This window comes from Mercenaria mercenaria, chromosome 9, assembly GCF_021730395.1.
Source record: "Mercenaria mercenaria strain notata chromosome 9, MADL_Memer_1, whole genome shotgun sequence".
NCBI lineage: Eukaryota > Metazoa > Mollusca > Bivalvia > Venerida > Veneridae > Mercenaria > Mercenaria mercenaria.
In genome coordinates this window covers 33,389,620-33,412,399 of record NC_069369.1, presented here as the reverse complement: position 1 = coordinate 33,412,399, position 22,780 = coordinate 33,389,620, and the positions used below count along the sequence as shown (strand labels likewise).

General features: G+C 36.9%; 1 protein-coding gene across 1 annotated transcript in view; it reads right to left on the bottom strand.

The window, feature by feature from the left end:
• The window catches only part of LOC123546092 (meiotic recombination protein REC8 homolog), a 42,213-nt gene that overhangs the window by 7,569 nt on the left and 11,864 nt on the right, over positions 1-22,780 (bottom strand). Inside the window, exons 3-15 of the mRNA XM_053550495.1 lie at positions 20,579-20,647; positions 19,519-19,661; positions 14,992-15,073; positions 11,835-11,946; positions 11,003-11,078; positions 9,941-10,032; positions 8,612-8,790; positions 8,335-8,410; positions 7,820-8,029; positions 6,149-6,209; positions 4,579-4,812; positions 3,508-3,578; positions 2,428-2,585 (exon numbers count right to left, since the gene is read on the bottom strand). Coding sequence (XP_053406470.1) covers positions 2,428-2,585; positions 3,508-3,578; positions 4,579-4,812; positions 6,149-6,209; positions 7,820-8,029; positions 8,335-8,410; positions 8,612-8,790; positions 9,941-10,032; positions 11,003-11,078; positions 11,835-11,946; positions 14,992-15,073; positions 19,519-19,661; positions 20,579-20,647 — 1,563 coding nt within the window. The remainder of the gene's footprint in view (positions 1-2,427; positions 2,586-3,507; positions 3,579-4,578; positions 4,813-6,148; positions 6,210-7,819; positions 8,030-8,334; positions 8,411-8,611; positions 8,791-9,940; positions 10,033-11,002; positions 11,079-11,834; positions 11,947-14,991; positions 15,074-19,518; positions 19,662-20,578; positions 20,648-22,780) is intronic.

Sequence of the window (22,780 nt, the reverse complement as noted above, 5' to 3'; positions counted from 1 at the left end):
AACAACACTAAATCATTGAAAGAAAAGAGTTGTTTGGCATGAAAATTGAACAGCATGTAAAACATGTATATTACTAGTGTCAGTATACTGATAACAAGACGGTCATGATGACCCTGGATCGCTCACCAGAGTAATATGTTTCAAATGTCAAACTGATGATTTTTAGAAATTTTTTGGAAAATTTTCCGATGTACAATCAAGTAACCACTGGGGCGGGGCCAATTTTACCCCGGGGGTCATGATTTGAACAAAGTTTGTAGAAGTCGACTAGGCAATGTTACATATCGAATATCTAAGATCTAGGCCTTCTGGTTTATTTTAAGCAAATTTATGAAGATTTCCCTATGTACAATAAAGTAACCCCTGGGGCTGGGTCAATTTGACCCTGAGGGGGTCAATATTTGAACAAATTTTGTAGAGGTCCACTAAGCAATGCTACATGTTGAATATCTAAGCTCTAGGCCTTCTGGTTTATTTTTAGAAAATATTGAAGATTTTTCTATGTACAATCAAGTAACCCCATGGGGCGGGGCCAATTTGACCCCGGGGTAATGATTTGAAGAAATTTTGTAGAGGTCTACTAGGCAATACTACATGTCAAATATCTAAGACCTAGGCCTTCTGGTTTATTTTTAGAAATTTTTTGAAGATTTTCCTATGTACAATCAAGTGACCCCTGGGGCGGGGTCAATTTTGACCCTGGGGTCATGATTTGAACAAATGTTGTAGAGGTCCACTATGCAATGCTACATGTGAAATATCTAAGCTCTAGGCCTTCTGGTTTATTTTAAGAAAATTTTTGAAGATTTTCATATGTAAAATCAAGCGACCCCTAGGGCGGGGTCAATTTTGACCCCGGGGGTCATGATTTGAACAACTTTAGTAGAGGTCCACTAGGCAATGCTACATGTCAAATATCTAAGCTCTAGAGCTTCTGCTTTTTGAGAAGAAGATTTTTTAAGGTTTTCCTATGTAAAATCAAGTGACCCCTGGGACGGGGTCAATTTTGACCCCGGGGGTCTGATTTGAATAAATTTTGTAGAGGTCCACTAGGCAATGCTACACGTGAAATATCTAAGACCTAGGCCTTCTGCTTTATTTTTAGAATTTTTTTGAAGATTTTCCTATGTAAAATCAAGTGACCCCTGGGGCGGGGTCAATTTTGACCCTGGGGTCATGATTTGAACAACTTTAGTAGAGGTCCATTAGGCAATGCTACATGTCAAATATCTAAGGTCTAGGGCTTCTGGTTTTCAAGAAGAAGATTTTTTAAGATTTTTCTATGTAAAATCAAGTGACCCCTGGGGCTGGGTCAATTTTGACCCCGGGGTCATGATTTGAACAAACTTGGTAGAGGTCCACTAGGCAATGCTTCACACCAAATATCTAAGCTCTAGGGCTTCTGGTTTTTGAGAAGAAGATTTTTAAAGTTTTTCCTTTCGGTTGCCATGGCAACCAGAGTTCTGCATGGAATTCAATTCTTTGAACAATTTTTAGAGAAGACCATCCAAGGAACATCCCTGTGAAGTTTCATCAAAATTGGCCTGTTGGTTTAGGAGGAGATGTTGTTTAAAGGAAAGTGTGGACGGACGGACGGACGCCGGACGGTGAGCGATCACAATAGCTCACCCTGAGCACTTTGTGCTCTGGTGAGCTAAAAACATTGAATTCCGGAAAAGGACTGCTAAAGGGGCTCCACTTCCGGACAGTTAAACGCCTTTAAAAACTCACCATTTTTAAAGAATAGTCACACATGTTTGTTTTGATGCATTTGCAATAGCGTGCGAGTGGTGAAATTTCGCATAACAAGGTGGAACACAGTTTTCAGCAATTGTTTATCTTTATTTTTTTACAAATGGTATTCATTTTCAAAGGGAGACAACTTTTTCGGAATACTTTAAGTGCAAATGGCATTCATTTTCAAAGGGACACAACTTTTTCAGATTATTTTAAGTAATCTTCGAGAATAAGTTGTTTCCCTTTGAAAAGGAATGCCATTTGTAAAGAAATAAAGATAAACAATTGCTGAAAACTGTGTTCCACATTGTTATGTGAAAGTTCACCACTCGCACGCTATTGCAAATGCATCAAAATGAACACGTGTAACAGTTCTTTGAAGATGGTGAGTTTTTAAAGGCGTGTGACTGTCCGGAAGTTTGGCCCCTATAAGCAGTCATTTTCTGGAATTCAATGTTTATATCAGTATACTGACACTTGTTTCGTAAAGTAATTTACATCTTTTACATGCTGTTCAATTTTCATGTCAAACAAATCTTTCTTTATGATTTGGTGTTGTTTGATTTTTGATTCTCAAGGCCTACTTCGTAACCTTAAGATAATCTTTCATTAAACTCAGATGTGACAACCAAGCAGCTTCCGACTGCTAATTTTGGTATTGAACCCTACAAACGAAACAAACAAACATACTTTCTTGCACTTCCCCTGCTTTTACTGGTGTCTTTACTATCGTCAAGAATAAGCGTATCATCTAGACCAGCTGCTTTAGGTGTCCCAATGCGAGACGTTGAAGCATCTCTCGGTATTTCAATAGACGATATTTCACGAGCTGGAGTGCCCATCATTGACTGAAAAAAGTCAAATACAGTTCATAGTCCAAACTAATACGATCATACCACATAATCATATGGACAGAAAATTTACTTTATCACTGCAAACGTCTGTCCAGGTAGAAACAACTTTTACAAATAGTCCATTAATGCAAGCTCTAACAACAGTTTCACTTTAATTACTCTCCCTATAATTCTGTTGTACACATATGGTAACTGCACAGGACCGCTTGACAGACTACAAGTACTGTCATTATTTCAAAGCAAAACAATAAAGAAACAACACTGACCAATCAATTTATACTTTAATATCAATCAGGTTATAAAATTTTCAAAAGATTCATTTAGCTTTATATTACTTTCAGACTTACTAAGTTACCACCTAAAAGTGATGATGGGGAAGAATACAGGAATGTTTCCTGTATTATGAGTTGCATGCTTAGTGAAAGTGTATGATGTTAAAACATATTATGCTGCATTAGTAACTAGACATTCAAAGTTGTCCATATGCTTTGTGGAAGCCAAAACAAGGTCATTTTTTTTTCAGAGGGCTTTGAAATAAGCTGTATAAATATTCAAATCAGAAACTTGCTGTCCTAAGAGACAGATGGTCTTTGTGCAGAGATAGTCTTAGGCACAAGCTTTACTGTATATTTAAAACAAATTTCTTCCAAGTTTAAATGCTTGTGAATGCATCTTATAAATATGTTACTGAATATCACAGGGACATTGCTTATTGACCTAAAATAGAAAAAAAAATCAGAGAATTTACCCTACACCTTTTAACAATATTACAAATTTTGCACATGTATCTGATCAAATCTGACAACTTTTATTTCTTTTGATTTTTTAAAAAATTAAGGAATCAGTTGAAAAAAGGAAGAATCACACTGAAATCTGAATAATCACTTGTATGCAACATAAGTCTAGACTGTCTTACTACTGATATTCTTCTCAACTCCTCCACAGATTCTTCCAGAGTAGATATTTTGCGCTTACTTCTTCTCCGGTCTGGAAAGAAATTAGAAAAGTAATTTCAGTTTTAATCACAGGAGCACCCCCTTGCAGATGCAGACACTCATCTGAAATTTTTGTCTCTGTATAATAGAAATATTGTCCTACCCGTGCGTTTTTATGATATTTTCTAAGTCCAAAAGGGGCCATAATTTTTGCAAAAAGCAGGATAGAGTTATGTTTCATGCTGTACAGAGTCAGCTTTTGATGGTGAACAAATGTTGCAAGTTTCAAAGCAACAGCTTTGGTAGTTTAGGAGAAAAGCTGACCTAAACACAAAACTTAACCAAGAAATCTGATTTTCTAAGTCCCAAAGGGGCCATAATTCTTGCAAAAAGCAATGTAGAGTTACAGTATTGGCTGTGCAGAGTCAGCTTTAAATGGCAAATAACTGCTCCAAGTTTTAAAGCAATAACTTTGACCATTAAGGAGAAAAGTTGACCTAAATGCAAAACTTAACCAAGAAATCTGATATTTTCTATTTAAGTCCAAAAGGGGCCATTATTCTTGCAAAAGCAGGATGGAGTTATGTTTCTTGCTGTACAGAGTCAGGTATTAATGGTGAACAAGAGTTGCATGTTTTAAAGCAATAGCTTTGACAGTTTAGGAGAAAAGCTGACCTAAGCATAAATAAAACTTAACCAGGCAATGCCAATCAAGTGATGACAATATCTCATTTTTTTTTTTCAAAAAGTAAGGCCCCCATGTTTACAAACATTTACACAAGTGAAGGGTGAACATTTCATTTAACCAAGTGGAAATTTTGTAAATGTTTACCAATCAAACGCTACAGTGTCAGACTTGTTTAAATGCATAAACATGAAAGCCTTACACAATTTTTGCTATACACTATTTCTTTTTATAGAAAAAATCTTTAATATTGTGACAGAAAAAATCCAAAGCATTGTTATTACTATCATTATACATGCATGTTATTCCTTTGAAAGCACTGTAGTAAAATAAAAAGATACAATTATATATTAACACATCCTAATACCTTCTGGCTGTGGCGGTAAAACTGGAGATAAAGGAGGCTGTGGAGGTCTGAGGGTTTCCCCAAGATCTGGTATGAGTGGTACTTCCGGTACTTGCTGTCCTATCTGTATATCAAGCTGATCTGGGGCAGGTAACTGCGGAGGTGACACAGCTTCAGCAAGCTCTTCTTCTGGTATGTTTCTACGGAAACGAGCATTTCTTGCCCATAGTGGATGCCATATCTCCTTTCTCAATTCTAAAATTTAGTTCAAATTTAGGGTGAAAACTGTCTGGTCATCAATTATCCACAATGATTAAAACTAGAGCTATCACTAAAGATGACGAATGTACTCCCCCCTCCCCCACCCCACACACTGACATAGTACAATGCAATTTGATGCACACAAGATTGCATAATTAGGTGGACTGTATGAATATAGTATAGTAACAAACAAGAGCTGTCAGTGGACAGCGCGCTCGACTATTCTCAGTGCTTGATAGTATAATATAAGCAATGAGTAAAACTTTAACATTACAATAAGCATATTCTAAGTCAAAACTGGGCCATAATTCAGTCAAAAATGCTTGACAGAGTTGCCTCCTCCTTTTTACAGACTGGGGTCATGATGGTAAGCAAGTATGCAAAATATGAAAGCAATACCTCAATGGACTTTGAAAATATTTGGGGTGGTACACAAACCTTAACATTTATTCTAAGTTGAAAAGGGCCCATATTCAGTCAAAATGCTTGATAGAGTTGCCTCCTCCTTTTTACAGACTGGGGTTATGATGGTAAACAAGTATGCAAAATATGAAAGCAATATCTCAATGGACTTTGAAAATATTTGGGGTAGTACGCAAACTTTAACATTTATTCTAAGTCGAAAAGGGGCCATAATACAGTCAAAATGCTTGATAGAGTTGCCTCCTCCTTTTTACAGACTGGGGTCATGATGGTTAACAAGTATGCAAAATGTGAAAGCAATATCTCAATGGACTTTGAAAATATTTGGGGTGATACGCAAACTTTAACATTTGTGTGACGCCCACGCTAACGCTAACGCCGACACGAGTAGGATAGCTCCCCTATTCTTCGAATAGTCGAGCTAAAAACAAAGTCCCATAACTCTTAAAGAATATTTATCTAAAAGAACGTAACATGTACCATGCACAACTAGGGTTGGTATTATTTATTACTGATTATACTTGTGTAGATAGTATAGTAAAAACAATCAAGTGTGCAAGGGTTCAGAAGATTATATGCGAACAAGACTGCATATGCAGACTGTATGTATATAGTATGTTAACAAAAAACAATGTCCCATAAATGTGCAGATTTTTTTCCTGAAAGAACCTAAAATGCACCATGCACAACTAGGGTTACTACTGATCACTTGAATTAAGTTTCATTAAATTGTGTCACTGTGCATGAGTTCAGGAGATTAGGTGTGCACAAGATTGCATATGCACTCTATGTATATAGTATAGTAAAAACAATCAAGTTTCTTTTTAAGTGTCTTGCAACAAGGCATGTGAACATGCATCCGAACTGATTTAAAGTTTGAGTAATATTTTTTTTATAATAAGTCTACCTTTTCTGCCTGCTACTGCCAACAGATCTGTTGCTCCAACACCCTGCACATCAGGAAGCACCTGAAAGTATCATATTAAAATATACAGGACAGACTCAACTTCCCGCAAACAGATTTTTGAAATCAGTGTCAATGTTTTACTCAGCATCACAAAATAAAAAGTTGTCATATTACAGGAAGCCAATAATGTGTTTGTTGTAAAGAGGTTGCATCTCTGAAGAAATAAATTACTAAAAAATATATGTAATTTAGTAATGGAGATATCTTCTCTTATTTCCTCCTAAAGTGTTTTTAAATAATGTATGATTGTAATCATACCAGGGTATTATGTTTAGGACAAAATGAAACTACTATCTTCTGCAATAAGAGCTGTTTGTAAAGCACTTATTCACCCCACCCCCACCCCATTACGCTGGCTTGTCTTGGCTTTGAGTGCAAGATCACAATGACCTTGCCCTTTGACCAACTGACCAAAACTCACTAAGGGTCATTTTACCCATGAACTTTGTGGACTGTAAGCTATAAAGCATTCTTTACTTATTGAGCTGAAACTGTCTTCAGTGTCAAGATCATTGTGATCTTGACCTTTACCTACTGACCCCAAAAATAATTGAGGTCATTCACTGGCCATAGGCAATAATTCAATCAAGTTTGCCAACTGTAGGCCCAAGCGTTTTTTTAGTAACGTTTAAAGGCAGTATACCATAGGGTTCTTAAGTTACTGAGTGGAAACCATTTTCAGTCTCAAGATCATTTAACCTAGGCCTAAGTTAAACTAATGACAATTGCAATCATCCTATAAAGTTTGATGACTGTAAGCAAAAGCATTCTTTAGTTATTGAGCAGAAACCATTTTCAGCCCCATTATCACTTTTACCTTTGACCTACTGACCCCCAAAGCATTGTAGAGTCATTTACTGACCACTGGCAACCAACCTATGAAATCTGAAGATTGTAGATCTAGGCTTTCTTTAGCTATTGAGTGGAAACTGATTTCAGTATAACGGTAATAGTGACCTTGACCTTTGACTTTCAGTCTCAAGGTCACTGTTATCTTGGCCTTTGACCCCCCAAACAATAGTCATCTACTGACCAAAAGCAATCATCCAATGGAGTCTGACGACTGCAGGCTGAAGCTTTCTTTAAATATCGATCAGAAACCAATTTTCAGCTCAAGGTCAACAAGACCTTGACCTTCAAAACAATTGCACAGGCAAAATCTGGATGAAGTTTGATTACTGTAGGCCGAAGTGTTCTTCAGATTTCTATCAGAAAACTTTTTTCAGTTTAAGGCTACTGCTACTTTGACCTTTGACCTACTGATCCCCAAAATAATACGGATCATCTACTGACCAAAGGAAATTATGCTATGAAGTTTGACAACTGTAGTGTTCTTCACTTTTCAGAGATGTTTTCCAGCTCAAGCTCACTGCGTCTTTGACCGTTGAGCAACCAACCTCTAAATTAGTAAATCAATAGAGGTCATCTGTCTGTCACAACCAAACTGCCTTCCAATTTGTGATTTCTGCACCGAAGCATTCTTCAGTTACTGTTAGAAACTTAGGGGTTGGACAGATTGTTAGATTACTACATGCCGTCCCTTAGGGTGGTACAAAATGAAGATTAATTGTAGAAAACATCAAGTGTGTAGAAAACAGTCAAGTGACTTACAAAGAGTTCGCAAGTATCTTTCCCAGTTGTCATGTTTTGCTTCATTTTATTCTTTGGTATCTGCGTCTCAGCATCTGCAAATGCCAGTTGCCTCTTACGTTTACGTTGCCTTGGGCTTGGTACTGCTTGTGTTAACTCTAACTCAAGAGACTTTCTCTGAATCGCAAAAGGACAAATTTTTAAGAAATCAAAATTGTAAATAATGCGCCACTAAACATAGTCTGAATATGTTGATAACAATTTTGAAACGTCCTTTTTTTTTCTTGCCCTAAAAAAACTTAGTTTTTTTATACTAATTTGTTTTAGCTTGATTGTGATGAAAGCTTAATGCTTATTTGAACCACTCTCGAGTCCGCTTCCTAGAAACCCAGTACTGGTGTCATATGAGAGGTCATGGTCGTGACCCACTTGGGCTCGAACCATGACCCTGGTAAACTGAATTAAGTGTGACATAGGCATCTGTCTCCTGGTAAAGGGCTGGTTTATTATATTGAGTGACCCAGGGATGGTGGCACTGCACGGTTTTCTGGTACCTCGGTGCTGGGGCGCTCTGGAGTCTTCTCCTTATCTTCCTGCCTTATACGACTAGGACTATATGAAAAGAATTAAATCAAATTAATAACTTTCTAAAGTATTGTATAATTTCAATGTGAAGTTCCCCAAAACCAATTGAAATTTTGCTCAAAGATCATACAGCCCATAACTTGCTCAAAAAACAAACTTAACTTTCAAAATATATCTCTTGAGAAGGCAAGCATTTGGAAAGTCAGTACACACTGTTCAAGTATTTACCTTTCAAGTGCAGACTGTTCAGATCGTAACCTCTGTCTGGTAGAACTATCAGCATCTAGATTGAACGGAGTGCTGGTAGGTAACAGGTCCAATACCTGGAGTCCCGGCTCCTCTATCTGACCCAGCAACATCTCCATCTCCCGCCCATCCAGCATGGGTAAGTCCATGTCCTTTGGAACCTGAAGGTAATTGCATATTAATACAGTCAAACCTGTCATAAGCCGGTAGCTAAGGGAGCAACACAATCTAGCTGCTAAAGGCCAATGGCTACTTAAAAATAAGTCAAAATTAGAATTAAAAGTGAAGCAAGGTGACCAGCTGCTTAAGAAAAGTCACTGATTAATACAGACATTTAGCTGTAACTGCAAAACAGTTTAAGACATATTTTCTTTCCTATCAGACAAAATTCTCAGTAAAGATTAAAAACCTTTCTAGAGTAACCAATGTACAACAAACACATTTCTAGTGTTAGAAATAAGGATGAGCCAAATTTGCTTCCAAAGTAAAAAATCAGGAGGGCAAGTAAAAATGCCAGCTAGACTTCCCTATAGTCAACTTCCAAATTTGTCAAGTTTTGTATATTTTCTCCACTTTTAATCTGTTCTTAACGCACTCGTGATTTAATTATTACGCATCTAAACTCCTGTCCATATTTTATTAACTGATAAAATATAGGAACAGATTTATTATTTCTTAAATAAAATCTAACATTGCATTTTAGCTTAGAAATTCCTACTGTTGTTCACTCCTGAGAAGCAGACCTCTCAGTTCAGAAATGATGCATGGCGAGCAGAAAACAGACACACAATGTACAAAATAAAAGTGTTCAGTGCAGCTGCTGTGACATGAGGTTTCTGGTTTGACATAACACAGCCACGATGCCTTTATATTATTCACATTTGCAAGCATCATTTTAATTCCAAGAGGAAAGACTTTAAAATGGCTTGAATGCACGTATGTTGATTATATCAAAATGAAATAAATCAAAACAAATTAACCAATTATAACAACCACCTCCACAAAGATTTTATTCATTTGAGCCGTGCCATGAGAAAACCAACATAGTGGCTTTGCGACCAGCATGGATCCAGACCAGCCTGCGTATCCGCGCAGTCTGGTCAGGATCCATGCTGTTCGCAAACGGTTTCTCCAATTCCAATAGGCTTTAAAAGCGAACAGCATGGAGCCTGACCAGACTGCGCGGATGCGCAGGCTGGTCTGGATCCATGCTGGTCGCAAACCCACTATGTTGGTTTTGTCATGGCACGGCTCATTTGTACTTTGCTGTATTTTTTTCATCAACCCGATAAACAATTGTTCAGTTTGTACCTGTATAGGTGAGAGTGGTGTGTCAACAATCAGTGGCGGAGGTTCTTTCAATGTTATCTGATCAACATTGGCAACAGGAGCAACTTCTTCATCTGAAAATTTTATAGAGTTCATTAAAAAAATGCAGCAAAAATTTAGAGCAGACATTATTGTCTTGTGACATGTTTAGTTACTTACACTTACTATTGTTTTTAAAAAGTTGAAAAGGGGAAGCAACTTTGTTTTTGTTTTGTTTTTTTTAGGTTTAATGCTAAACGGACACTGTTATAAGTTATATGGCGCCTTTCCAGCTTTTGACGGTGGAGGAAGACTCAAAGTGCCAGACACCTGGGAAGAACCACTGACCTGTAAGTCAGCTGGATGGCTTCCTGGCATACAAAATTCTACACCCCTAGCAAGGTTTGAACCAACACTGATGAGGGGGCAAGTAATTAATTTGAAGTCAGCAACTGTAACCTCTTGACCAAGGAGGCCTTGGAAGCATCACAGAGGTCAGGTACAGGTATAATCTAAATAACACTTTCTAGCTAAAATTCAGAGTTGAAATTGTGTAGATGTATCTATTATTCAAGTAAAACCTAATAATAATTACAGTCCATAACTTGTATTTTCATGTGTATAGTAACTTGCTCAATTGTAAATTTATTTGGCCATAATCAAAACTGAATTTGAACATATCTGAAAGGTAGTTACTTCAGAAATAAGCTAATAAACAGAATCATGCAGAAAGAAAAATCCTAAATCATTTGAAAAATATGTGGGGATGTGTCTAAAGTATTTGGACACTCCTAGGTTAAAAAAACCCTGATGAAACAGAAATCTGGCATAAAATGATGACTGTCATGTTGAAGAAAACACAGATTTATGGGTAAAAAATAAAGTTAATATCATCAACAGGTATTAAAATGTATAATGACAAATCCATTCATCTTTAGAACTTCTTGATTTTGATTTTTACCATACTATACATATTTGTTACCATTACCGGTACTTTTTCTAACATCTGAACCAAGCAGAATGCTACTTGAAGACTCTCTCTATATATACCTTTAATATACAAACCTTGGTGCTTTTTTCTCTTCTTAGATGGTGGACTGTCACGGGCAGGTGTTGCTCCATTCAAACCCCAGAAATCTCCCTGGATTAAAATGATGAAGAGTTATTAACATATTTTATAGCCGAACACAGTAGCATTTTCTAATTCAGTCTGGTTTAGTATTGTATTACCAACCAACTACTAAAATTTAAAAAAAGCAATGCCATTCATTGACTAAATGAATAATTAAACAATTAACTCTTGATTTTGATTTTTACCATACTATACATTATACACTATAATTAAACAATTAACTCGATTACAGTGAGTGAGTCGACTGTGCAAAACATTTTAAAGATGCATATATAATGCTATCTAGAATGAAATGACTTAAACAGAAATACAAGTATACAACATCTGAAATAAAACAACTACATGTATAAACAACTTTTTAACTGTAAAATTTATAAGACCTCTTCAGAAATTATGTCAAAGTAAGCCTGTTACTTAGCAAATCTTGAACCTCTGCAAAAACAAGAACCTATGTACAACAAACAGTTTTCAGTCATCCCTGTGGTATTGCTCTACAGATGTTCTACTGTATATTTATCAAAGAATAAGTTATTGTCTGATTTACCATGGATCAGATGCTAAGGAACTGGACCACAAGGGCTTAATTAGGCCAAGCAATTAAATATCTCAAAGCATATGAATGATAAACCGCGGTAAATCAAATCATTGGGAATACGACCAGAATTGGCTAAAATATCAGAAAAAAACATAAAACAAACAATGAAATTTCAATATAAACTGCTGCAATAAACTGAAACAAAACAAAGAAACATGAACAATGTTTACAGGCTCTACATGTCCAGCTCTCAACATCTCTATATCAAGCTGACTGAGGAATAAGTCCTCCTCCGGCTGGATTTCCTGCAGGGGCATTTCTGGATTTGTCACCTGATCTGCCCTGTATTGTAACAAATAAGCAGCTACATTGTTGTTGTTTTTTACTTTGCCTTATTAAGTAATGTAAAAGCAGAATTTTTAATCTCATCATTACACAAACCTTCCCAAACAAGTCATATCAAATGGAAATGGTGATAAATGGCTATGTTTAGTGTTTCCATACTAACTATAGGATGGTATGATTTCATGACGAACAGAACAAACCACATAATTGTTTAATTTAGTTGGTTTGTCAGAATTTTGTTATGGGACTTACTTTATTAAAGGATCCGGATCATCCGACCCTGGTAAAACATGTAAGCTGGGTTAACAGAATTCAAGGGTAGGTCCACGATAATTGAATGTTAACCATAAGGCTTGTTAGAATGATATATGGTAACTTTTGTGTTTGCGAGATCTGTAATTAATTAAACAAACATACACATCTCTGCCCCTGGATATAAATTACATGTAAAGCTCTGTTTGTTAAAGTTATAGGGTCGTCAAGGTTTCCAGGTATTAATTGGAGATGTTAAAACATCCAATTAATAGCGATCAATCTTTATGATAGACAGTCTAAATTTTGGTAAAGATTTAAAAACTTTTATGTACACCAGACATAGTAACAAGAGGGCCATCATGGCCCTATATCACTCACCTGAGTACAGTTGCTTGCTTAAATTTCTTAGCTAAAGCTTTAAAAACAAGAAAATTAGGACAGTGGGCAAGGTAAAGATTATGCAAGATTACTTTTGAAATCTGTAAAAAAAATATTACTGGTGGTCCAAATCCTTTTGCTGTAGCAAATAACTCACATAATTACTAAGTGACCCCATGGCGGGGCCTCTTTTAACCCCATGGGCATAATTTGAATAATTTTGGTAGAGGACTACTAGACAATGCATCATACCAAATATCAAAAGCCTAGGTTGTATGGTTTCAGACAAGAAGATTTTTAAAGCTTTTTCCTATATAAGTCTATATAAAACTTGCGACCCCCAGGGCAGGCTCTCTTTTCACCCAAGGGGAACATTTTGAACAATTTTGGTTGAGGACCATAAGACAATGCTACAAACCAAATATCAAAGGTCCAAGTCTTGTGGTTTCAGACAAGAACATTTTTATTTTAAACTTTTTTTTCCTATATAAGTCTATGTAAAACTTGGGACCCGGTCCGGGGCGGGGCCATATTTGAACCTAGGGGGATAATTTGAACAATCTTGGTAGAGGACCACTAGATGATGCTACATACCAAATATCAAAGCCCTAGGCCATGTGGTTTTGTACAAGAAGATTTTCAAAGTTTTCCCTATATAAGTCTATATAAACCATGTGACCCCTAGGGCAGGGCCATATTTGACCCTAGGGGGATAATTTGAACAATCTTGGTAGAGGACCACCAGATGATGCTACATACCAAATATCAAAGCCCTTAGGCCATGTGGTTTTGTACAAGAAGATTTTCAAAGTTTTCCCTATATAAGTCTTTATAAACCATGTGACCCCGGGCGGGGCCATATTTGACCCCAGGGGGATAATTTGAACAATTTTGGTAGAGGTCCACTAGATGATGCTACAAACTAGATATCAAAGCCCTAGGCCCTGTGGTTTTGGACAAGAATATTTTTAAAGTTTTTCCTTTCGGTTGCCATGGCAACCAGAGTTCTACATGGAATTCAATTCTTTGAACAATTTTGAAAGGGGGCCACCCAAGGATCATTCCTGTGAAGTTTGGTGTAATTCTGCCTCATGGTTTTCAAGAAGAAGATTTTTTTTAGAAATTGTTGACGCACGACACACGATGTACTATGCACGACGGACACCAAGCTGTCACAATAGCTCACCTTGTCACTTTGTGACAGGTGAGCTAAAAAACAACAAGAAAGTAGGTCAGTGTCACATTCAAGGTCACTGAAAATCAGTTTTAAGATCAGTGTGCAAAACTGTACATGTCTTCCAAATTTCAAGGCTGTACCTTAAAACACATGAAAGTAGGTCAGTAGGTCAAATTCATGGTCACTGAAAGTCAGTTTTAAAATTGGTGTGCAAAACTGTACATGTCATCCAAATTTCAAGGCTGTATCAAGAAAGTAGGTCAGTAGGTAAAGGTTACAGTCAAATGACCCCTAATTACTTGGTGTCATACGGTAATTATAATTAAACTGTCTAGGAAATATGATCAGATATTTTTTTAAGTATTTTTTCCTATATAACTCATATAAAAACTATGTGACCCTCAGGGTGTGACCTCTTTTCACCCCAGGGGCATAATTTGAACAATCTTGTTAGACAGCAACTAGGCAATGTTACATACTGAATATCAAAAGCCTAGGCCTTGAACTTTCAGTCAAGATTTTCAAAGTTTTCCCTATATAAGTCTATGTAAGCCATGTGGCCCCCAGGGCGGGGCCACATTTGACCCTAGGGAAATAATTTGAACAACCTTGGTAGAGGAGCACTTGTTGATACTACATACCAAATGTAAAAGCCCTACGACCCTGTGGTTTTGGACAAGAAGATTTTTTAAGTTTTTTCTTTCGGTTGCCATGGCAACCAGAGTTCTATATGGAATTCATTTATTCGAATAATTTTCAAAGAAGACCATCCAAGGAACATCCCTGTGAAGTTTCATTAAAATTGGCCTGATGGTTTAGGAGATGTTGTTTAAAGGAAAGTGTGGACGCACGGACGAACGCCTGACGGTGAGCGATCAGAATAGCTCACCCCGAGCACAAGGATTAAATTTTTGTTTTTGTTATACATGTATGTTTTTTTCTGACCATATAATTTTATAAAAACTGTTATCATTTATTACATGTAATATTTCTGAAATAGTAATGCCACAAATTTCCAAGAAACTTGGCATGTTTGGGTCTGGCTGCATTATTTGAATGTGGTTTTTCCTGTTTGGACTTTTGTCTTTTTTATTTTGGCAAGTCTAAACCAGAATCAAAACCCTATCCTACACCTTTCACTGTCATATAATTTGACTGACATTAGCATCATGATATTCTTTTCTTGTCTTCTGAAAGTTTGTAGGAGTTTATTGAAAACTATAGTTACGTACTTTGGTATTACAGGCAAGTCAATCTCCTGCCCCTGTAAGATCGGCAAGGAACTCACACGTAGGAATGCTGTGGATACATCATCTGTAAATAAATAACATGTAATCATTTAATTAACGCTTCTGTCATTCGAAGCCTTTACGGTTACGAATGAATCTTAATGTAGGCTGGATATCAAGCAAAGAAAAAAGCTCTACTTTTCTGACTGCTGTTGTTATTTACATTAACAAAACATTTTGTTTTATCAGTTGCAATGTAACGTTATGAATTTTTGATAAAATAACGTTTTTGAATCGAGGAATATACTATCAGGAAGAAAGAGGAACCGTCAAGGTATTGGATTTTTTATTTCGTTTTTTTTTTTTTTTTAAATAGAAATTTAACTACATAAATCTTCTACATATTATATAGTTTGTTATCATGCAAGAAAGGAATATTCTGTACCCATCATGTAATGATCGTAACTTTGAAATAATCTAAATTTGTTTGATGCCAAGATTAGTTTACTGTATTGTATCTTTAATTTAGTATTTTTTCATTGAGCTTTTTACTTCAACGCAGAAATCTGGTCAATAGCACAAGCTATGGACTCTTGTATTATATTATAAAAACCAATGGTCAAGTCTGTGCTATTAACCAGCCTAAAGATCAGTACAAATTTGCTATTATATGCTTAACACAAAATTTCTTCAAATACAGTCAAACCTGTGAACAAAGACCACTCTTCGGAACAAGCAAAAGTGGTCCTTGTTCACAGGTGGTCTTTATTCAGGGCAAGGGTCACTTCTCAGTTAGCCATTATCATGCTGATAAAAATTATTTTTACAGCTTCTTGCTTCCTTTATGTTCTATGTATTAATTCGGCCGGTGCAAACTTGCAAATTTTCAATCAAGCAGTAATTATTATGTTAGCTATAATGCGAAAGTTGTGAAATTTCGGCGGATTTCAAATATTTTCATGCCGGAACGGTCCAGCTTGGTTGTTATTAGGGGGCAAATATGGCCCTTGAGAATGAATTAGGCCGGTCGCTGGTCGCGGTCGCCAGGTGGTCGCTATTCATGGCCTTTTTATGAGCATTTTTCTACGGGGGGACCAGAGACCGGTCGTTGTCGACAGGTGGTTGCTAGCACAAGTTTGACTGTATCTTTGAAAAACAAATGTAAATTTTATGTATTTCTGATGTCATGTAATAAAACACTTCAAACACAGGTACAGGTCCAGTGTATATTTTTTGTTTAATATATAAAAATTCCTTTTTTCACACAAATATACTTTTTATATGTTAGTCAAATGAAAAAAAATCGATGACCAAAAATCCGGTCACAGTATCATATACATTGAAAAGGTGAACTATGCGAGCGTAACGCTATGGGGAGCTACTCGGCAAACTTGTAGAACATTCCAAAATCGGAGTTTATACACTTGCAGCTGCTACCTGCATGATCACACCTTCGAAACATTTAAGGTTTAGGAGTATATCACCAAAACACAGAAATATTTTATAAACGAATAACATCGTTACCAATATTTTACTTAACCTTTACATGTTCTGCCGTACTGTCCCGTACTGAAAATATTCAGAGCTCGTCGAACACGAAATGCCCCCCTTGATGCATTCAGTAATTGCACAAGGAACAGAAATTATTTGCTCACAGTAAACAAAATTCTACCATTCTGGTTTAATCTGACCTTGACCTTTAACCTATTAACCTAACAACAGATTACAGATTGATTTTGGCGCCATCCACAGAGCCATTTTTGAATGTTCCAAATTTCAATACTAGCTCAAGGTCAAAATCGAGGTCAAATTTCATTTAGGTACAAAACAATGTGTATGTGGTCCAAATTTGAAAGCGGTGGCTTGAGAAATGTGAAAGCAGGTCACTAGATCAATTTCAAGGTAAAGCTCATTTCGGTAGACAGAACTATACATGTGCTTCAAATTTGGAGGCTGTAGCTTAAGAAATGTGAAAGAAGGTAATAGATAAAAATCAATGTAAAATTTCAATTCAGAACACAAAAATATGCATGCAGTCCAAATTTGAAGCATGTACCTTCAAAAATTTGAAAAAAGGTCACTAGGTCAATCTCATGATCAAAGTTCATTTCGGTACACAAAACTATGCATGTGGTTCAAATTTGAAGGTTGTAGCTTGAGAAATGTGAAAGTAGGTCACTAGGTCAAAATCAAGGTCAAATTTTATTTCAGAACACAAAACTATGCAAGTGGTCCAAATTTGAAGCCTGTACCTTCGGAAATGTGAAAGTAGGTCAGTAGGTCAATCTCAAGATCAAAGTTCATTTCAGTACACATAACTATGCTTGTGGTCAAAATTTGAAGGCTGTAGCTTGAGAAATGTGAAAGTAGGTCACTAGGTCAAAATCAAGGTCAAATTTTATTTTGGAACAAAAAACTATGCATGTGGTCCAAATTTGAAGCCTGTACCTTCAAAAATGTGACAGTAGGTCACTAGGTCAATAACAAGGTCAAAGTTTTTTTCAGTACACAAACCTATGCATGTGGTCCAAATTTGAAGGCTGTAGGTACAGAAATGTGGAGGTAGGTCAATAGGTCAAGATCAAGGTCAACTCATGTCAAGGTTCATCTTGCCACTCAAAACTATACATGTGGTCCAAATTTGAATGATGTAAGTTATGGACATGAAGATTCTAAGTTTTTCCCTATATAAGTCTATATGAACCATTTGACCTCTGAGGCAGGGCCATATCTGACCCAAGAGGGATAACTTGAACAAACTCGGTAGAGAACCACTAAATGATGCTACATTACAAAATACCAAAGCCACAGACTTTGTGGTTTGGACAAGATTTTCAATTTTTTTCCTATATAAGTCTATATAAACCATGTGACCCTAGGGGTGGGGCCATATTTGACCCCAGGGAAATAATCTGAACAATCTTGGTAGAGGACCACTAGATTTTGCTACATACCAAATATCAAAGCCCTAGGCCCTATGGTTTTGGACAAGAAGATCAGAAACCATTTGACTGTTCCTAGCCAATGTGACCTTGACCTCTGACCTAATGACCTCAAAATCAATAGGGGTCATCTGCTGGTCATGGCCAACCTAACAATCAATTTTCTTGACACTAGGCCCAAGCGTTCTTGAGTTATTGCCTGGAAACCATTTTACTGTTCCTGGTCACTGTGACCTTGACCTTTGACATACTGACCTCAAAATCAATAGGGGTCACCTGCTGGTCATGATCAACCTCCCTATCAACTTTCGTGACCCTAGGCCTAAGCATTCTTGAGTTATCATCCGGAAACTGTTTTACTGTTCAGGGTCACTGTGACCTTGACCTTTAACATACTGACCTCAAAATCAATAGGGGTCATCCGATGGTCATTACCAACCTCCCTATCAACTTTCATGATCCTAGGCCCAAGTGTTCTTGAGTTATCATCCGGAAACCGTTTTACTATTCAGGGTCACTGTGACCTTGACCTTTGACATACAGACCTCAAAATCAATAGGGGTCATCTGCTGGTGATGACCAACCTCCCTATCAACTTTCGTGACCCTTGGCCCAAGAGTTCTTTAGTTATCATCCGGAAACCGTTTTACTGTTCAGGGTCACTGTGACCTTGACCTTTAACATACTGACCTCAAAATCAATAGGGGTCATCCGATGGTCATTATCAACCTCCCTATCAACTTTCATGATCCTAGGCCCAAGTGTTCTTGAGTTATCATCTGGAAACCGTTTTACTATTCAGGGTCACTGTGACCTTGACCTTTGACATACAGACCTCAAAATCAATAGGGGTCATCTGCTGGTGATGACCAACCTCCCTATCAACTTTATTGATCCTAGGCCTAAGCGTTCTTGAGTTATCATCCGGAAACGGATAGGTCTACATTCCGACCGACCGACCAACCGACAGACCGACATCTGCAAAACAATATACCCCTCCTTTTTCAAAGGGGGGCATAATAATGCTTTGAAATACACAGTACAAGTCTCTACACGGGAAATAATTCAGTTATCCTTGGTGATTTCATTCCGGAAAGCCTACATGTTCCTGGTTTTTATCACTTCCTTTGGCAGCTGAAATTGCCAGGGATAACTGAAATATTTCGCTCGTAGAGACTTGTATTATGTATTTCAAAGCATTATTTATGGGGTCAGTTTAGTATTTATGGAAGGCTTTAAATGTTTCGAAGGTGTGATCATGCAGGTAGCAGTTGCAAGTGTATAAACTCCGATTTTGGAATGTTCTACAAGTTTGCCTAGTAGCTTCCCATAGCGTTATGCTTGCATATAGTTCACCTTTTCAATGTATATGGTATTGTGACCGGATTTTTTGTCATCGATTTTTTCCATTTGACTAACATAAAAAGTATATTTGTGTGAAAAAAAGGGATTTTTTATATTAAACAAAAAATATACACTGGACCCGTGCCTGTGACTTCAAAGTTCAGACATTCGTCAATAGTTTTGGATGCTGACCTTCAAGCCATTCAGTATGTGTACACTTTTAGTGTACGTGATTTATACTTACTGAGAAGATATTCCATGTGTTTTTGATGTATTCTAACTACTCCATACATTAGCAGTGCTGACAAGTACAAAGAGAATCTTGGTCGCCGCCCACCTTGACGTACAGGTGTTATACGCAGTTCTATGTATGCAAGAATATCATCACTGGAGAAGAAAAATTGTAATTACACATGCACTTGGACATACATATTTAAATTTAGACTAGCCACTAGACTGATAATAAAATATCTACATTTTCCCCCTTTTTTGTCGAATTCAATTTCATAGAGACAAAAGCCAGTCTATTTTAGAGATTTTCGCAGAGGAATGATGTTAAAATTATCATGATATGATATTGGACTTAGGATATAGACTGGCTCAGTTCACTATATTCAATCATAAAAATGTAAAAAAGATATATCATAGTCTAGGAGCTAGTCTAATTTAAATTCTTTAAATTCTTTTCATAATTTTTTGTATCATTTCCACAGAAATTAGAAAATAAACAAAACATATTTGCTCATCGGAACCACTTGCATTTCAGGGCTCTCATTTGCTTTTTGGGACTGGGGCCAGGGTCCATGCAAGGGGGGAATTTCGCATGATTTTTAAAACAATTCTTTGGAGGAGAAATTTCAAATGCGAAAAGAAATGCAAACAAATACATACATTCCTTTCAACTTCTTCAGGTCGTTTTTGCCAACTAGAAATTTTCAGAGCAACATTTTTTTTTGGTAGCAAAATGGCTAAATAGTTGATAGACAGCGTTAACCTACCTGTTATTTTTACGGAACAATTTGCGCTAAACACTGTCCGGATCGTACCAAAATTTGGAAAGTATAAAGTGCCGTTTACGGTACATATTGCGCGTAACAGTCGATAATATCCCTCTTATTTTTTTTTTTTTTTTTTTTTTTTTTTTTTTTTGAGATAGGGGAATAAAACATTATTTTGAGGGGGGAATGGGGCCGATATTTGGTCCCACATTTTGTCAAACGAGAGCCCTGCATTTGAACCCTTAAAACCCTTTTAACAAAAAAATTCAATCATTCGCGTTACATTTATCATATACTGGGACTTACCAGCATTTTTCAACATTGACAGTTGCTACTTCTCTCCGTGACAACTTTGACATCTTTGTGGCTGCTAGCCTGAGATTGAAACAACATTTTTTGTGTAAATTTTGTTAGTGAGCAAGAAACTACTTGGGTTACTAATAGTTGAAATGTGAATGTTTGTAATATTTATTAACTAATATTTGGCCAATTTTCTGAAATTTGTTTTCTATATATCTCAAGACCCGACTACTAGTATATACTATGTTTAATACTGGAACTAAAATACATAAGTATTTAGTTACTTTCCTTTCAGCATTGTCCCTGATTTTCAAATGGTTATCGCCATAATATAGATATATCAGAGCTCCATATAAGCCGCGTATTTGCGCAATTAAATTTGCAGAAAAACAAACTGAATTCATACACTATACGTACTGAAACGCAAATGAAATTCCTAACCCTTACAGAAGAAAAAGGCCTGCTGCGTACTCTTGCTGTGTACATACAGCGTATATGATGCGTACATGATGTGTACTGAAATCAAGGGCTTTAAATAGTACGCAGGATATACACCGCACATACACCGATAGTACGTTTGTAGTACACTTTTGACATGCAAATGAGCTCTGCCGCGTACTACTTGCTGCGTACATGCTGTGGACTACATAGTACACAGGATGTACGCTGGAGGAATTTAGTATGCAGGAAATAGTATGCAGCATGTACGCGGCACATACACTTTTCATATGCAAATGAGCCTGCGGTGTACTACCCCTGCGGCGTACATGCTGTGTACTCCTGCGGCGTACATTCTGTGTACTCCTGGCCCGAGTCCTGCGGCGTACATGCTGTGTACTCCTGCTGCATACATGCTGTGTACTCTTGTGGGAAACTGCTGTGATAATGTAAATTCCTTACCCCACCAACTTTCTTATGCAAATGCTGATCATTTGGACAGAAAAAAAAACAGAAAAAAGATAAGTGACATGCATCAATAAGTATTTACCCTTACCAAAATAATGTAGATTGATGTTATCAAATAAATTAGTATGCTTTTCTTCATCCACTTTTCAATGAAATAAATCAATTTTTGTAGCATGTAATTTGGTAAACATCTGAAGAAAATGGCGTAACTGCATCAAGGGGAAACAACTTTAATGCAACTAAATATAAGTGTTATAAATTTCGAAGTATCTGCGGTGTACATGCAGTGTACTATTTTCTTGTACAAGTCCCTCCTGCGTACATGCAGTGTACTCCTTAAATTTTCAGAGTCTGTGCTGCGTACTTGAAGTGTACTAGTGACCTCCTGCGTACATGCTGTGTACTCGTCGAAATAGTTCGCGGCATGTACGCGGCATGCGGTGTACCGTATAGCGGGTTATTTCTGCGGTCAAAATATTCTGCGTTTTGGTCCCAAAAATTATGAAAGAAATTTCTGCGTGTTTAATTTCTGCGTTTTCACATAAAAGGAAGTGAAATTTCTGCGTTTTCGATACCAAGGAGGAGGCAGTTACCCGCATGATCGACGTCGTGAGAATGATAGCAGATGAAAACAATAAACTAAATTACCGGTAACTGCTGTTAAATAGCTTTTCTTTTAAAGAATACATTGTAGAATATAATAACACGTGAATTGGACAAATATAAGTCCAACAACTTCAAACTGCGGTATATCGGCATAACGGTTACATAAGTATAAAGAAGAAACGTTTTCTGGGTGATTAACAGTTAGGACTTTGATTGACCATCACACCTAATTATACCATTATCGGTAATTGTTAGATGACGGCGGTAATTTCAAATAATTAGACCATGCCATTGTGAACTTCGGATTACCTCGGTACATATCGTGAAACAACGTTGATGAAAAAATGCAGATTTTGCCTTTTAAATTTTGCTGGATGAATATCGCTGAAAATTTTTGCGTTTCTCTGAAGACGCAAATGCAGAATATCCCGTAGAATACCGCTATACGTAGTAAAATGTACCCTTGGTAACTGTTCACGATTACAGCATCGCAGATGACCCACGAGGTTGCTTCTGAGGAACACATTTATTAAATCACTTGCATACGATTTAGTATTCTAGAACAGCTAGTACGAACTATTAACGCTACACATGTTTAATTATGTTATGTATATTCAGCTGATCGTGCTACTGACGCTTGTAACAATAATTACACCGCTCTACTACTAAAGAGTCGCAGATAAACATTTGCGCAAA